The sequence below is a fragment of the Vulpes vulpes genome, chromosome 9 (assembly GCF_048418805.1).
Source record: "Vulpes vulpes isolate BD-2025 chromosome 9, VulVul3, whole genome shotgun sequence".
In the NCBI taxonomy this organism is placed as follows: Eukaryota; Metazoa; Chordata; class Mammalia; order Carnivora; family Canidae; genus Vulpes; species Vulpes vulpes.
In genome coordinates, this window is record NC_132788.1 from 781,193 (window position 1) to 798,083 (window position 16,891).

At 66.8% G+C, this 16,891-nt stretch overlaps 1 protein-coding gene across 30 annotated transcripts in view; it reads left to right on the forward strand.

Annotated features, from left to right (window-relative positions):
* Positions 1-16,891, forward strand: part of KIF1A (kinesin family member 1A) — an 88,140-nt gene that overhangs the window by 35,367 nt on the left and 35,882 nt on the right. For 12 of the 30 annotated variants that reach the window (XM_072718950.1, XM_072718951.1, XM_072718952.1 and 9 more), the window contains exons 11-26: positions 2,604-2,679; positions 3,806-3,884; positions 4,591-4,733; positions 5,126-5,152; positions 6,362-6,495; positions 8,920-8,999; positions 9,296-9,371; positions 11,451-11,530; positions 11,823-11,929; positions 12,817-12,900; positions 13,477-13,657; positions 13,736-13,808; positions 13,919-14,012; positions 14,939-15,087; positions 15,354-15,532; positions 16,676-16,813. In XM_072718950.1, the coding sequence (XP_072575051.1) occupies positions 2,604-2,679; positions 3,806-3,884; positions 4,591-4,733; positions 5,126-5,152; positions 6,362-6,495; positions 8,920-8,999; positions 9,296-9,371; positions 11,451-11,530; positions 11,823-11,929; positions 12,817-12,900; positions 13,477-13,657; positions 13,736-13,808; positions 13,919-14,012; positions 14,939-15,087; positions 15,354-15,532; positions 16,676-16,813 (1,700 nt within the window). Of the gene's footprint in view, positions 1-2,603; positions 2,680-3,805; positions 3,885-4,590; positions 4,734-5,125; positions 5,153-6,283; positions 6,496-8,919; positions 9,000-9,295; positions 9,372-11,450; positions 11,531-11,822; positions 11,930-12,816; positions 12,901-13,476; positions 13,658-13,735; positions 13,809-13,918; positions 14,013-14,938; positions 15,088-15,353; positions 15,533-16,675; positions 16,814-16,891 lie in introns of all 30 variants that reach the window. The other 18 variants (XM_072718945.1, XM_072718947.1, XM_072718948.1 and 15 more) reach the window with 2 other exon arrangements.

A 16,891-nucleotide genomic window follows, 5' to 3' on the forward strand; every position in this document is an offset into this window, starting at 1 on the left:
ACGTACTGGAAAAGGGAATGTGTTTAAGGAACTGTGAGAAACTTTTTTGGGGGGAGAAATGCATGCAGGACCGTGTGACAGACTATGTCAGGGATTTGTGTGGAAAATTGTGAGAAACTCCGAGGGAATGTGTGTGGAAGCGTGTGGAAAATTGTGTAGGATCTGTGTGTGTGTGTGTGTGTGTGTGTGTGTGTGGACTGTGGGGAGCTGAGGAATGGTGTGAACTGTGGGAAACCATGTGGAACTGTGAGAAGCTGTGAAGAACCGGGAGGAACTACGTGTGGATTTTGTGGGACTGTGGGAGGAAGCGTGAAAGATTGTGTGGGGAGCCGCGTGAGGAACCATGAGAGGATCTGAGATGGAAACTACGTAAGGCGCCACGTGTGACGACGGATGATGCCGGGAACTGAGAACAATGGTGTGAGGACCTGAAAGGAACTTTGTGAGAAGCCACGTCAGGAACTGCGAGAAGAGCCGCTTGACAAGCTGTGCGTGGAGCTGTGTACGGACTTGCGCGGTACCGTGTGTGGAGTTGTGTGAGGAGTTCGGAGGATCCGTGTGAGGACATGCGGGGGCAGTGCGAGGAGCTAGGCGAGAAACTGAGGAGCCGTTGGGGAGGACATGCGTGAGCTGTGAGGAACTGTGAGGAGCTGTGAGCGGAAGTGTGCAGCGCGGCGTGGGGACCGTGTGAAGCAGCCGAGGACCGTGTGGGACTGTGGGTGGGGTGTGAGGAGCTGCAGTGGGACTGCGGGGGGAACTGTAAGAAGCAGAACTGTGGGAGGGACCGTGGGGTGGGGAACTAGGTTGGAGCCGTGAGAAGCTCTTTGGGGAAATGGGTGAAGAACCGTGAAGGGCTGTGTCAGGGGCCATAAGGGACTGTGTGGAGCTGTGTGAGGAGCTCCGGAGAGATCTGCGGGGATCTAGGTGCAACCTTGGGAAGAACTAAATAAGGCGCCGTGAGAGGGAACCGTCATGAAGTGTGGGTGGGACGCGGCGTGTGATGGATCGTGCAGAACCGTGTGAGGGCCCGGAGCTGCGCGGGGAGCTGCGGGGAGCTGCGTCAGGGAGTGAGGAAGGGACTGTGAGGTGATGTGTGAGGCACCGCGGGAGCTGTGTCAAGTGCCGTGGGGCAGGTTGCGACAGAAACTTTCCGGAAAAAAAAAAAACAAACCTTTTCCGGGAATTGAGCGAGAAAGTGTTTGAGGACCAGGGCCTGGAGCAGGGGCCTGGGGGCACATAGACGCAGAGGCCGGAGCCGGCGGGGCCGGTGGACGTCTCAGTCTGACGTCAGGCGGTGGCCGATTGTGGCCTAGCGGGGAGCGGCGCTGGCCTGTCAGCAGGGCTCGCCGCCTCATTTCACCTGTTGCTCAGGCCGCCGCACGGAGGGCAGATGGGGAGCGGGGTGGCCCGTGGCAGGCGGGAGAATGGAAGTCAGCGCTGGAGGCCCCGGCGTGAGGTGACGGAGGCTGCCAGTGTGGAAAGAGCAGCGGCCCTGCAGGTGACTGGCCCTGGCCCTCGCGGAAGGGGCCGCGTGATCGCGGGGCTTTACCGTGGAAACGCGGCGTGTGACGAGGGCGGTGGCCTCGGGAATCCAACAGAAACAAGGTAGAAACGCAGCTTGCGCGCGCCAAGTCCGAGGAGGACAAAGGCGGCAGCCCCGGGAGCTGCGGGGAGGCCCGCGAGGCCGGGCAGCCCCTGGGAAGGCCGCCGAGCGGCTCCTGAGCTCCCCTCAGAACTGAGGCGGAGGGGAACCCTGGGGGGCGCGGTCCTGGAGACCCGGGATCGAGTCCCGCGTCGGGCTCCCTGCGTGGAGCCTGCGTCTCCCTCTGCCTGTGTCTCTGCCTCCCTCCCTCTCTCTCTATGTGACTATCACAAATAAAGTTAAAAATTTAAAAAAAAAATTAAAAAAAGAAAAAAGAACTGAGGCAGAGGATCTAGGATGAGCTGATGAGCTCGTGCCTGGGGTGGGGGTGCCCAGGGGCCGGGGCCGCGCGTGTCCGCAGGGGCTTTGGAGCAGCGGCAGCGAGGCAGGAGGCGCTGGAGAGTAGGACACGGCCTGGGCCTCTGTGCGCCCGCGTCGAGCCGTCCGAAGCCGTGGCTCGCCGCAGCCCGTGCACGCCGGAGCCCACGCTCCCCTGAGCCGCCTTTGCTCGGTGGCGGAACACGCCGCGCGGGAGGCCGGGGCTGTGGAGGACGCCTCGTCCCCAGGGTCCGCGGCGGTCACCCCCGTGCGCAGGGAGAGAGGCCTGAGTGCTGCCGAGGGCACTGGCGCCTTTCCCGACGGTTCTGCGTGAGGGGCGGCGGGCTCAGGTTGGGCTCAGGTTGGTCCTTCTGAGGGAGCAGAAGGAGGCCATCGGCTGCGGCCGGCGTGTGGCCCAGGGGCGCGGCGGGAGGACTGGGGAGGCGCCTGCGGGCACGTGACAGAAGCGGGCTTCCGGCGCTGGACACGGGCACCTGGGGCACCTCGTCCTGGGGTTTGGGGGGAGGCCTGAGGCCCGGCGCCCTGCCTGCAGCAGCGCTTGGCTCCGGGGACCCTGTGCCTTGCCTCCGCCCCCCACCCCCTCCGGTGGGCTCAGGGTTGACCTGGAATGTTCTTCCCACAGAACAAGAAAAAGAAGAAGACCGATTTCATTCCCTACAGAGACTCCGTGCTGACCTGGCTCCTCCGGGAAAATCTGGGTGAGGGCTCTGGGCCCCCGCGATCCCTGGGGTTCCGACCTCCGCCCCGGGCCCATGGCCTGCCTCCTCCTGGGAAGGGGCCTTCCGCCGCCAGGGGGCCCCTCACCGTCCTGGGCCGAGGCTGACACAAACCTGGGGATCCTTCCGGAAGGCCTGGGCTGGCGGTCGGCGAAGGGCTAAGGGGGCAGGTGCGGGGAAGCAGGATGCCCCCCGACACCTCTGTGGGTGCCCCCGCTTCACGCCCCTGACGCCCAGAGCAAGTGTGCACCCCTCGCTGGGACCCCGTGGTTCGGGGAGCCCTGCGTGCTTGCGGGTGTTTTGGGAGACGCCATATGTCACCCCTTCTCCCTGACACAGGGGGATGGAGACTCAAGCGTCCCAATCCTGATCCCCTTTTTTCCCAAAAATAGCCTTGGGGGTCTTCCCTGGCCGTGTCCACAGCTTGGGAGGCTGACACCCAGGAAGGTAAACTGAGTCTTGGGCTGACCCGGTGAATGTAGGCAGCTGGGCCCTACACAGCCGTCCTCGGCCTCGTGGCTACGGCCTGGGAGCCCCGCTGGCCAAGCCGGCGCCCCAGAACCATGGCCGCGGGACACACGTCCCTGAGTCAAGGAGAGGCCGGTGGGCCACCCCTGAGCACCGCCCGGCCGCTGACTGTTCTGAGCCCTCGAGTGATCCGGCGGCATCGGAGCCAAAGCCAGACGTCCGCTGCCTCGCACAGGGCAGGGCGCCACCCGACGCCGCGCTCCGCGCTGCCCCGGGCAGGACACAGACACGAAATATTCAGAAAAATGTTCTAAATGAGAAAGATGAAAATGAAAGAAATCGTTGCATCCTGCGTCGGCCTGGATGCTGAAGCTCTAAAGCAAGTAGCAGACGCCGTGAGCTTCGCCGCGCTGCCCTCTTCCCGGTGGGGCGGCCTGGCTGGTGGAGAAGAGCCCCACGTGAGGAAAGCACTGCCCGAGGAGAATAACCGAGGCGCCCGCTGCGGTGGGGAAGGCCAGAACCCCGTGCACACGTTGGCCCGTGACTCGGTTTACCTGTCTGGGCCTCGGCCTCCCCAGCTGCGCGGGTAGGAGGGGACAGGGCAGAGAGGAGCCCGCATGACGCGGCCTTCTTCCCGCAGGCGGGAACTCGAGGACGGCGATGGTGGCGGCCCTGAGCCCCGCGGACATCAACTACGACGAGACGCTGAGCACGCTGAGGTGAGGCCTGCCTCCAGGAGGACGCGGTCCCCTCTCTGCCCGCATCAGGAGCACCGCTTGGGGGTAGGGGTGCGGCCACCTCAGCTGGGCGGCTCCTCGAGGCTCCAGGGGGCTCCTTCACGGCCCCGTCCATTCCTGGCACCCGAGGGACCCCAGCAGCCCTGGATGCCTGTGGTCGCAAACCAGATCCTTCCCGAGCAAAGGGCAGGGGGTGTCCAGACGGTCCCCGTGGCTGCGCGTTGGGCGGCCGGGCCGGGGAACCTGGAGCTGGCCCTGCAGGAGGCCGTATGTTGCTCCGGGTCACATGCCACCAGTGGAAAAGCAGTGGGGCCCCCGTGCACACATGCACACCAAGCCGTGACACTTAGGAGTGCAGGCTACACTCGCCACTGTCACCCGGGGTCCCCCTCTGGTCACACTTGCTCCCCCCACCCCGGACCACAGGTCCAGGTGCAAAGGCCCCCCCCAGGGGGAGAGGTGCCACCCCATCCCTGCTCCTCCTGGGGACTCGGTTTCCCCAAGCAGGGGGGGCAGCCCTGGCTGACCCACCTGTAGGTCTCTGGCCGTTGGCCTCCTGACTCCAAGTGGGGCGACCTGCCCCCCCACTGTGCCACACCCCGGGGCCCCCCCTCCTCACTGCGGCTCTGCTCCGGGCCCCTTTGGGCCTGCCGGGCACGGGCACAGCCCACGCTCCCTTGGCCGCCAGGTACGCCGACCGGGCCAAGCAGATCCGCTGTAACGCCGTCATCAACGAGGACCCCAACAACAAGCTGATCCGTGAGCTCAAGGACGAGGTGACCCGGCTGCGGGACCTGCTGTACGCCCAGGGTCTCGGGGACATCACCGACAGTGAGTGTCTGTGCCCGCCTGTCCCGGGTCCTGGGCAGGCAGCTCCTCAGGGCCCCGGTTGGGCTGCCCCACGGCCGTGCTGCCCGCGCCCTAGCCCTGCTCCAAGTCCCCGGGCGAGCCACCTCGGGTGGGAGGCTGGGGTTTCCGGCCTCGGCCTGGGTGGACTGCATGGTGTGGGATTGGCGCTGGCCCAGGCAGGCCGCGACGGTTCCCTGGAGGCCACACCGGCGTGCCGTGGGTGCTGGGGTTGCGGTGGTCCCTGAGTGGCCGCCCAAGACCCCCGCCCCCAGCCTGGTGGCCGCCTGCAGAGGGGGGCCTCGGACCCTCTGGAGACAAACCTGTTCTTCTGTTTCTCTGTCTCTCCTCCTCCCCCACGCCTCCCCTCCCCGTAGCCAACACTGTGCCCGGAGGACCCAAATGTGTGTATCCCCCTTGCTCTCCGCTTCCCGCTTCTGTCCCTGCTCCGCGGGGTGTAGGGCAGCACGGCGGGAGGGGCCTGCCCAGCCCCCCTCTGCCGTCCCCCCTTCCGGGGGCTGGGGCTACAGCTCTCTTGCTCAGGCACCTGATGTGCAGGCGTCGCGCCCCGCGCCCCTGGTTCGGCCCCGTCCGTGTGGTCATCAGGCCAAGGGGCCCTCGCGGGCTGGGAGTGGCTGAGCTCGGCCGGTCGAGTGCCTTGTGCCCCCAGAGGCCGGGGCAGCTCGGGAGGGCTGGGGGCGCGGGGAGGGCCGGGTCTGCCCCTCCGGCTCCCGGCCCCACACCCCGAAGCCCCCAGCCCCAGAAAGGCCGCCAGAGCCCCAGCCCGCGTCTCCCTCTGGCCGTGGCCCACGGGGTGGCGCCTCCCTGAGCCCGGGGCCGCGGGGTGCCCCGTTCTGTCCTATTCTGCCCCGGCACCCCGTGCTGTCCTGTTTGCCGCTGCTCTGCTGTGTGTCTGCTTCTGCCAGGGGGTCTGGGCACCTTCCGCTAACCAGGGGGTGTCCTTGCCCCAAATCCCAGCCTTAGGGGGGGCACGGAGCCCCGGGGCGGCCCAGAGCAGGCTCTTTGGGGTGGGGGCTCCCTCGGGGATCCCCTGTTCTCCTGTCCACCAGGGTGTTCTTGGGGCCCATTCTGCGCCCGGTGGGGCCGGACAGGTAGTGTGGCACGGTCCCCGCACCTCGGGGGCACAGGGCGGGCGCAGAGAGGATGACGGGTGCCAGGGCCCTGGGTGCAGGAAGGCCACAGGGCGGTGACAGCAAAGGCGAGGGGCGGGGTGGGGGCACAGGGAGGCCACTCCCTGGCACGGGGGGCAGGGAGGCCGCAGGCCCGGGCAGGGCGGGGGTGGGGTAGAGAGGAGCTCGAGGGGTGCCCTGCTGCGCCGGGTGCTGGGGGCTCTGGGGCGGGGTCCCCCGGCCGGGAGGTGGCAGGCAGCCTTGCATGTGCTTGTCCGTGCGGCCCCGCGCTGCACCTGCTGGGGCTCCTGCTTCCGCCTCTCTCCACCCACCTCTTGCTCTTTCCCAACTCGGTCTTTCTTTTCTCTCCCTCCCGTGTGTCTGCGCCCCCCCTTCCTCCCGTAGACGTGTCCGACCTTGAGAACAATAACCGTAACCGTGGCGGGGCGGAGCTGAGTCCAGCCCCTGACAATCTCTCCACAGTGACCAACGCCCTGGTGGGCATGAGCCCCTCGTCCTCGCTCTCGGCCCTGTCCAGCCGCGCCGCCTCCGTGTCCAGCCTGCACGAGCGCATCTTGTTTGCCCCGGGCAGCGAGGAGGCCATCGAAAGGCTGAAGGTGAAGGCGGGGACGCCACCTGCTGGGGGGCCTGGACCGAGGGGCGGGGCCGAGCCCCCTCCTCCCGGGCCGGGCGCGCTGACAGCGCGGGGTGTGCGCCGTGTGCACGGGCGCAGCGTCCGGGGTACCCCCTCCAGTGCCAGCACCACTGAGCGGGCGGCCTGGGGGTCCTGGGACTTCTGCGCCCCCTCCCGGTGTTCTGGGCTCACCCCCGCCGGGTTCGCGGTGACGGACTGACTGGGGGGCTGGGCTGTGCGGGGCGGGGGCGGGGGCGGCTGAGGGGGTGGGACAGGGGCCGGACCGGGGCCGGGATGGGGCGCGGGGTGGGTGGGCGACCCTGGGGCGCGGGGCCCGGAAAGAAGCCAGGAGCTGGCGCTGACGTGGGCAGTGCTGGCCGTGCGCATCCCAGGAATGGCCGGGGGACGTCTGTGCCTCAGAACCACTCTCTGTCCCCGCGTGTCTCTTGGTGTCTCCATGTGTCCCTAGTGCCCTCGTGTGTCTCTCAGCGTCCCTGTGTCTCTCAGTGTCCTGAGTGTCTCTCGGTGTCCCCGCATTTCTCGATGTCCTGCGTGTCCCTGGTGCCCACGTGTCTCTGAGTGTCCCACGGGTCTCTCAGCATCCCTGCCTGTCGCTCCGTGTCCTCGTCTGTCTCTCTCTGTCCTCGTCTGTCTCTCCATGTCCCTGCGTGTCTCTCACTGTCCTGCATGTCTCTTGGCGTCTCTGTGTGTTTCTCAGTGTCCCTGTATCTCTCAGTGTCCCATGTGTCTCTCGGTATCCCCGTGTCTCTCAGCATCCCGGCATCTCTGTGTCCCCAGGTGTCTCTCGGCATCCCCACGTGTCTCTTGCCCCTGCACGTCTCTCAGCATCCGTGTGTCTCTCAGTGTCCCCGGGTGTCTCTCAGCATCCCCGTGTGCCTCTCATTGTCCCCACACGTCTCTCAGCATCCCTGTGTCTCCAGCATCCCCACATGTCTCTTGGTGGTGTCCCTGCGTGTCTCTCTGTCTCTTGTGTCTCTCAGTGTCCTCATGTCTCTCCATGCCCCATATATTTCTCGGTGTCCCGTGTGTCTCTCTGTGTCCCCATGAGTGTCTTGGTGTTCCCGTGTCTCTTGGTGTCCCCAAGTCTCTCGGCATCCCTGGGTGTCTCTCTGTGTCCCTGTGTCTCTCAGCATCCCCATGTCTGTCTCTGTGTCTCTCAGTGTCCCCATGTCTCTCTGTGTCCACACACGTCTTTCCATGTCCCCATAAGTGTCTCGGTGTCCCCATGTCCCTCGGTGACCCCGTGTCCCTCAGTGTCCCCATGTCCTTCAGTGTCTCCGTGTCTCTCAGTGTCCCTGTGTCTCTGTGTCCCCGTGTCTCTCGGCATCCTCGTGTCTCTCCATGTCCCCGTGTCTCTTGGCATCCCTGTGTCCCTCTGGGTCCCTGTGTCCCTCGGTGTCCCCATGTCCTTTGGTGTCCCCATGTCTCTCCGTTTCCCCATGTCTCTCGGCATCCCCGTCTCTCTGTAACCCCCACACATCCCTCCATGTCCCCATGTCTCTCAGTGTCCCCATGTCCCTCAGTGTCCCCATGTCCCTCAGTGTCCCCGTGTCCCTTGGTGTCCCCATGTCTCTCCGTGTCCCCATGTCTCTGTGTCCCTGCACATCCCTCCATGACCCCATGTGTCTCTCAGTGTCCCCACGTCTCTCCATGTCCCCATGTCCCTCAGTGTCCCTGTGTCTCTTGGTGTCCCTGTCTCTCAGTGTCCCCGTGTCTGTGTCCCCATGTCTCTCTGTGTCCCCGTGTCTCTCCGTGTCCCCGTGTCCCTCAGTGTCCCTGTGTCTCTTGGTGTCCCTGTGTCTCTCAGTGTCCCCGTGTCCCTCTGTGTCCCCATGTCTCTCCGTGTCCCCATGTCTCTCAGCATCCCCGTCTCTCCGTGTCCCCATGTCTCTGTGTCCCTGCACATCCCTCCATGACCCCATGTGTCTCTCAGTGTCCCCGTGTCCCTCAGTGTCCCCGTGTCTCTCCGTGTCCCCGTGTCCCTCAGTGTCCCTGTGTCTCTTGGTGTCCCTGTGTCTCTCAGTGTCCCCGTGTCTGTGTCCCCATGTCTCTCAGCGTCCCTGTGTCTCTCCGTGTCCCCGCACATCCCTCTGTGTCCCCGCATGTCCCTTCGTGTCCTGTGCGCGTGCCTCTCTCCCTCCAGGTTTATTTTCCCTTCCGTCTGTGGTCTGGCTGTGTCCACAGGAGAGACTTGTGTCCGTGGGCACGTCAACCTCTCAGCCCTGCATCTTGACCTTCCGGGCATCGTGCTGCCTGGGCCAACCCGGGAGCTGGGGCCTTGGTGTCTACTGACCTGGCCGTGCATCTGCCCCTTGCCTGGAGGCCCGGCCCGTGTCTGCTCACGCCCCAGGCCCCCAGCCTCACTCTGCTCTGTCCCGCTGTCCAGGAGACGGAGAAGATCATAGCCGAGCTCAACGAGACCTGGGAGGAGAAGCTGCGGCGGACGGAAGCCATCCGGATGGAGAGGTGGGCAGTGGGGAAACTGAGGACTCTGGGGCCCCCGCCTGGGGCTCTTGCTCCTGGGGGTGGTCAGGCCCTCGCGTGGGACAGGCTCATCCGCTCTCACCAGGGATTCCCACCCCCGTCACCCATGGCCCCGTTGACCCGATCCCTGATCAGGAGACTGGTCCTCCATCGATGGGGGTCCGCCCGGGGTTGTGTGGCCGGAGCCCTCCCGCCTCCTGGTGGGCCGACTGGTTGGTGGGGACGAGGCTGGTCCCGCGGCCTCGGGGCTTGGGCTGACCTGGACGCTGTCCCTGCAGGGAGGCCCTGCTGGCCGAGATGGGCGTGGCCATGAGGGAGGATGGCGGCACGCTGGGGGTGTTTTCTCCCAAAAAGGTAGGTGCTGGTTCCAGTTCTGGGGCACGGCCTGACCCGGACACGGCCGGCGGCCCACCGCCCTTTGTGGGGTGTCAGAGGGCTCCTCTGGGAGGAGAGGGGGCGGGTCCAGCACCGGCGGCCGCGCTCGCCCACCACCAGACCTTCCCTGTGGGGGGACCTGGCCCAGCCTCCTCACGGCGGGATGTCCCCGGGGCCTTAGGACGTCCAGGTGGGTGTCTCTGCTGAGGAGTGGACGGGGGCCCTCAGGGCTGAGGCCAGACTGGGGCAGGGTCGGGCTGACAGGAGGCTGGGAGGCAGCCGCCCTCTCGGAGCTCAGCGGAAGCGGGTCTGGCTGACCCGGCCGGGCCTCGGCTTCTCCCTCCCAGGCCTGGCCTCCTGGCCCCGGCCCTGTCAGCCGCAGGCCTCAAGGGGAGCAGAGCACCATCCCCTTCAGGAGCTCAGGTGGGGTGTGATGTGAGCCCTGGGGAGAAGTCTGGTAATTCTAGGACCCAGGTCCCCCCTTCACCCCAAGAGGGCCCGACCCTTAGAGCTCCTAGGAGCCAAGTTCCAAGCTGGGAGGCCTCTAAGGAGGTGGTGACAGTCTGCTCTGACCACAGCTCGGGGCTCCCCCGGCCCTGCCTATGACACAGGGTCAGTGAGGACGCACCTGCCCCCTCCCTAGAGCAGCTTCACCCTGGCTGGCTTCTCACCCTGGCTTTGGGGTGAAGCGTTTCTGTGTTGCCTAAACCCGAAGGCAGAGGCACGTGGAGCACCTGCAGTGCGGCTGGGGACCCCATGGCAAGGGGGGCGGATGCTGCTGTGATGCATTCATCAGCCAGATGGCCGCTCCCTGGGGACAGGGCCATGCACTCCGGGCCGGGAGCCAAGGGGCAGGATGGGCCAGGGCCCGGAGGCAGGGGGAGGAGGCGTGCCTGGGAGGACCTGTGGGCAGGCTCTGTGCTGGGGAGCGGGTGCTACGCTGCTTCACGTCCACCCCAACCCCCGTAGGCCTTTCGTTCTCATTTGGAATGGATTGTTTGTGGGCTTCCAGCCCCTGACCCTCCTGGGGGGGTACCCAGGGCCACCGTGCAGAGCCGTGGGGTGGGGGCAGGCGGCTGGGGCCGGTGGCAGAGGAACACTGGACGGCCCTGGTCCGGGCGCTGCCCTGGGAAGGCTGGCATTCCAGGGACTCTGGTGAAGTGCACGTGCCAGCTGGGCCCCTGCTCAGCCCGGCCGGCCAAGCTCGGCTCTCGTGCTCGGGAGAAGGGCTGGTTGGGGACAGTTGTCCCTGGTGTCCGACGACCAGGACTTCACAGTCCTGCACAGGGTGGGGGGCCTGTGGGACTTACCGTGGAGGCTGCTCGTTCTGAGGTGCCCAGTGGGAAGCCGAGGATGCTATCCCGGCCTCCGCCAGCTTGCGGGACCCTGGCCTGGCACACCGTGCGGGGTGGTGCTCCCGAGCTCAGGAAGTGGGCCTGGGGCCCCAGTGGGCGAAGCCTGCGGGGGCTGCTCTGGGAGGGGCCAGGCTGAGGGCAGTGCTCAGATAGGTGGTCACCTTTCACACTCGTGGATGAGAAGGGCCCGAGCCGGGCGGCCCACGGACGGGAGGGGGTCCGAGCCGGGCAGCCCAGCAGGGACTACTTTCACAGCGTCTGCTCCAAGCCCCAGGCCAGATCCCTGTCCAGTCAGCATCCTGATCCTTCTGGACTCACAGATCCACTGGGGCTTCAGTTGGAGCGGGGTACTGGAGCCCCCTTTCGGGGCGGAGGAAGGGACCCAGAGCATGGTGCCCCGACCCTGCAGGACCCAGCCTGCACCCTGTATATCCAAGGGCCCACCCTAGCCCCAGCAGCACCCTGGGCTCCCAGCCTGTCTGGAAGCCCAGCACCCACTAGGTGCCTTCCACCTGGCAGCTGCCTGCCCCCCTGGTTCTGAGCTCCTGGGCTCCTCAGAGAAGCCACCTGGGAGGACACAGTCCCCATGAGGCCAAGCCTGGGGCTGGTGGCAGTCTGGGCGTGAGGAGACAGGGGTCAGGTGGGTGGCCAGCACTGGGCGCCTGCGCCCCCCCGGGAGAGCTGACCCCCCCTTTTTCCTCAGACACCACATCTTGTCAACCTGAACGAGGACCCCTTGATGTCCGAGTGTCTCCTGTACTACATCAAGGATGGCATCACCAGGTGGGGGTCTCGGGGGGTAGGCTCCCCCTGCAGAGGGGCTGCCGAGCCTGGCATCTGCTGGAACGTTGCTCTCCACCCGTGCTTGTCGCTGGAGACAACGCCGACGGCTACTCTGTGCCAAGTGGCTCCCCTGGGCCGGGCTGTGTTGGGGCATTCCTCATCTGTGTGCACCCCGGGCGTTTCCCCAAGGAGCCTACTGGGTATCCCCACGAAGGGGCGGGGACAGGCCAGTGGGTGGCATCGTGAGCACACTGGGTCCAGCCAGCGCTGATGGTCCCCCACGTCTCCCCAGAGTGGGCCGGGAGGATGCGGAGCGGCGGCAGGACATCGTCCTGAGCGGGCACTTCATCAAGGAGGAGCACTGTGTCTTCCGGAGCGATTCCCGAGGGGGCAGTGAAGGTATCTCTGCCCCTCTGTGCCCCCTGTCTCCCCACTGCCCCTGGTGCTGCTGACCATCAGGCCTGAGCGGGGGCTTGTGGGCTCAGCCAGGCTCCCCGGTCAGTCCCGGGGAAGCCCCTTCATTGGATCGGGGCTCTGAGTGCTGGGCTGTGGACGGCAAGTGGGCCGGGGTCTTCTTGGGCGGGAGGATAGTAAAGCCGTGAGGAATGAGCCCGGATGAGGGGTGGAGAGCTAATTTTGGACCACACTTTCCGGGGGGCCTCGGGGTGGCCATCTGTCCATGACCCAGCCCGCCTGCCCGTCTTTGTCCCCGTTGCCCATCTTGGGTGTGGCCCTCTCAGGGAGGCAGCTGCTCTGTCCATGTGGTGTCATGGTGCCCGTGGCCCCCAGCACCAGGCTTCTCCCTGGCAAGTGTCTGGCTGCAGCCCACTGTGACGGGGACATTTCAGGATGACGCCCTGATGGTGTTGGGGATGTCGGCACTCCCAGAATTCTGTCCCAGAGCCTGCCCTCCGCTGGGTGTGGGGGCACTAAGCTCCGGGGGACTCTGGGACTCCCGGGGACATGCTAGCCACTATTTCCCGCCCGTGCCTCCGTGGAGACCCTGGCAGCCATCCTGGTTCTCTGACTCAGGCACGTGGCCTCTCCCTGCGTGTCACGCTCCTCATCTGTTGTGTGAGGCTCAGCCCTCCGCAGGCTTCCCCGGGTCCCAAACGCGGTACTATCTGCCGGCAGTCAGGCTCTGCAGCCAGCAGGGAGGAGAGAGGCCTCCTGGGGGCCACCTGGGTGGCCACCTGGGTGGCCGGGTGGGCCAAGCCCTGCCGTTGGCCAGAGGGCGTGACTACCCAGGATGACCGTCCCTCACAGTCCTCCTCTCCGTCCTACAGCCGTGGTGACCCTGGAGCCCTGCGAGGGCGCAGACACCTATGTCAATGGCAAGAAAGTCACGGAGCCTAGTATCCTGCGGTCAGGTATGGCTGGGGCGTGCACACGCTGGGCCCTTCTCCCCTGCTGCTTCAGGACGGGGCCTGGGGTCCGTGCACGCAGGGCAGGGAGGACAGGCCTCAGCTTGGTGTGTCCCTCCTGGGAGCTGGGCCCGGCTGTGATCAGGGCCCGAGGGCAGGGAGGGCAGAGCGGTGACCAGCTGAGGGTGGCCGGCCAAGGTGGCTGGGGAGGAGCGGAGGGAGGACCCGCCATGCACAGACGGCCCCTGCCCTGCTGTAGCCCATGGAGAGGCCGATGGGCAACGAAGGCCTGGAGCCCACGCTGTGGCCTACGGAGTAGCCGAGCACAGCCCCGGGGGTGGAGGAGCGTGCGGGGCCAGGGCACGGGGGGGAGGCCAGCATGGCTGGGCACTGAGGGGCTGGGCTTGGGGGGACAGTGAGGTCCCAGCCATAGGGCAGGTGCTGGCTGGTGCAGAGCGGGGACCTGTGAGGACCAGCGGAGCCAGCGCCTGTGCTCCACCTTCCCCCTCTCTCTGCCCTCGTCCCCTGCGGCCACCCCAAGGCCACAGCCCCCCTCCATTGCTGGCCTTGCTCGTCCCCCAGGCAACCGCATCATCATGGGAAAGAGCCACGTGTTCCGGTTCAACCACCCCGAGCAGGCGAGGCAGGAGCGCGAGCGCACGCCCTGCGCAGAGACGCCCGCCGAGCCCGTGGACTGGGCCTTCGCCCAGCGTGAGCTGCTGGAGAAGCAGGGCATTGACATGAAACAGGAGATGGAGCAGAGGTGAGGCCCGAGCTGGGGGTGGCCGCCCCGCCCCGCGCGCTCTTCCCGCCGCGCCCTCACCCCTGCCCGCTCCCGCAGGCTCCAGGAGCTGGAGGACCAGTACCGCCGCGAGCGAGAGGAGGCCACGTACCTGCTGGAGCAGCAGAGGCTGGTGAGTGCGGCCCTGCCCGCCGGCCGGGGTTGGGGGCCGGGTCCCCGAGGCGGGAGGGCGGCCAGGGGCCTGGTCTCCGCGCGGGCCCTCAGTGCCGTTTCCGTGGCCAGGACTACGAGAGCAAGCTGGAGGCCCTGCAGAAGCAGATGGACTCCAGGTACTACCCTGAGGTGAACGAGGAGGAGGAAGAGCCGGAGGACGAAGGTGAGGGGCTCTCAGCTGGCAGCGCCCGAGCCTTGGGCTGGGGAAGGGCCTGGACGGAGAGCCCCCGGGCTGCTCCTTTGCCCTGGGGTCCCGGGCCACCCTGCAGGAGCGGCCTCCTTGTCCCCCAGGCTGGCTCCCACGGTGCCGGGGCTCGGGCGAGGCTGTGCGGTAGCTCATGCTCGCCGGTCCGGGTGGGAACCACCTGGAAGCAGGGCAGCCAGGTGCTGCACGACTCGCCATCCCGCCTGCATGGGGCTGGTGCCCCTCCCCAGCCTAGGTCACTGCTCCTCCCTCGGGATCCTTGCTGAGCCCGCCCCCTTGCCCCGTTGACCTCAGGCCTCCGTGGGCATGAAGGGGGCCACAGGCAGGGCAGACGGGGTGGAGTCAGGCCCTGGGTTCAGGTCCCGCGTGGCCTCTGGTTGGCCTCTCAGGACTTTGTGCTCATGTGACCTTGGCCTCCCCTTGTGTGGCATCACCTACCCCGGGAGGCCCCTTCCCTCGGGACAGGAGCGCTGGATGAGGGCGGCCGGGCTCCCAGGCTCCCCTCCTGGGGCCCCTGCTTCCCTTCTATTGGGGTGCCAGCGGGCAAAGGCGTGTGAGCTGGGTCGGGGTGTGGGGCTGAGCCCTGGGTGGCCATCCTGGCCGCCCTCCTGTGGGCATAGGCCCCCCCCCGCGGCCCCCACGGGGCTCTCCCTGCGCGGTGGGTGGCCCTGTCTAGCTTACCAGGCAGGCCCTCCGGCTGCTCCAGGTCTGGTCCGCCTCTCGGGGGGCACATGGAGCCTTTCAGACCTTTCTGCCAGTTCCCCTTCCTTCCGAGCGCCCAGAACGGTGCATGTGAGCCTGGGGTCCAAGCACAGAGCCCTGGGTCCGGGCAGAGGGGGGCGTCGTGGCCTTTCTGTGATGAGCACGGGCGCCTCTCCCCACAGTCCAGTGGACGGAGAGGGAGTGTGAGCTGGCGCTCTGGGCCTTCCGGAAGTGGAAGTGGTACCAGTTCACGTCGCTGCGGGACCTGCTGTGGGGCAACGCCATCTTCCTCAAGGAGGCCAACGCCATTAGCGTGGAGCTCAAGAAGAAGGTGGGCTCCTGCCCCGCTGCCCGCTGCCCCCCTCACGCTGCACTGCGTGCAGGGGACCTGGTGCCGACCGTCCCTGCCCCCCCCCCGGGAGCACACAGCAGCCGCCCCTGACCTGGCCCCCTTAGAGCGCTGGGCAGAGTGAGGGAGGCCCGGGGGGCGGCCCCGGGTGGGCGGGCGTCCCTCCCGCTCAGGGAGCAGCCGGTGAGCTGCATCCGACGGACGCACCCACCCAGGGCTGATGGGCAGTCGTCTCCCGCCCACCACAGGTCCAGTTCCAGTTTGTCCTCCTCACCGACACGCTCTACTCCCCGCTGCCGCCGGACCTACTGCCCCCAGAGGCCGCCAAAGACCGGGAGACTCGCCCCTTCCCGCGCACCATTGTGGCCGTGGAGGTCCAAGACCAGAAGAACGGGGCCACCCACTACTGGACGCTGGAGAAGCTCAGGTGCGGGTGGGCACGGGGCGGGCATGGGGCAGGTGCGGTCACGGCGCTCCGGTGTCCGTGTGCTTGTTTCTCCTGCTGTAATTGCTTTAAATATCAAGAGGAAAAGCGTTATTATCGAGTCATGTTCTCCTTCTACTGACGCAGGGGTAAAGCCTACCGTGCTTTCCTGGAGGAAGGGGCGGATGAGGCCGGGGGGGGGGGCGGCGGGAGGGGGTATGGGGCCAGCAGAGCTTCGGGACAAGCCAGCCAGCCCCTAGGGGGTGCAGGTGAGGGGTCTCGGAGCGCACCGAGTGGGGCTGCATCCTCAGAATCGCTCAGCCTGGAGCCTCCCCACCCCGGGCCATTGGGATCTCCGGGGGAGATGGCAGGGGGCTGGACAGGGGGGCTGGACGGGGGGTCCAGCGTCCCTGTGAGAGACACAGGAAGGTCTAACGCGGCTTGAGGTGCCCTGGACGTGGGGCTGTGCACAGAGGCAGGGCCATGGCACCGGGAGGGAGGCACACGGGCGCAGAGCCAGGCGAGTCCTCGGCCACCGGGAGCAGGACCATCTACTGGGACCGGCCCGGTTGAGTTATTCTGGGGACCTCAGGACACAGGGCAGCCCCGTGGCCCAATGCCTGACCCCAGGGTGATTCTGGGCAGAGAGTGCGGCTCAGTGACGGGGGCTCACCCGCAAGTCGGTCGCCGGCTGGCCCAGCCAGGGAGCCCCCAGAGATGTCTCGATGTCGTAAAATACAGGGAGCGGAAGGTGCCACTAGTGCACACTCGCAGTCCTACCCGGGCACACCCCTCCACGCCTTCCTTCCCCGTGTGGCGCCTTCCCACTCGTGTGAGCAGAAGCCCAGGCTCACCGGCCCTCCCCACCCTCCCGCAGGCGAACGGGGCATGCCCGTCACTCCCCAGTCCCGGGGGGAAGGGACAGCACTTCCTTTCTCCTTCAGCATGTTGGCTTTTCTGGGGATGATCATTTTTAAGATACCTCCCGTGTCTGTATCCTATCCCACCGTTGAGCGCTAAGGGCTTTGCACAGGACGCCCCATCCCGAGCGTGAGGACCGCGTTGGTCCCCGGATGACGCTGAGCGGTGGCCAGAGCCGTGCCGGACGCTCCGCCGAGGCCCACGGTGTTCCCTGTGCCCCTGCAGGCAGCGCCTGGACCTGATGCGGGAGATGTACGACCGGGCGGCAGAGGTGCCCTCCAGTGTCATCGAGGACTGTGACAACGTGGTGACGGGAGGAGACCCCTTCTACGACCGCTTTCCTTGGTTCCGGCTGGTGGGCAGGTGGGCGCCTCCTTCCCTCCCTGGGCCAAGAGAGAGAGAGAGAGTGAGAGTGAGAGAGAGAGAGAAGGTGGTGGGGGC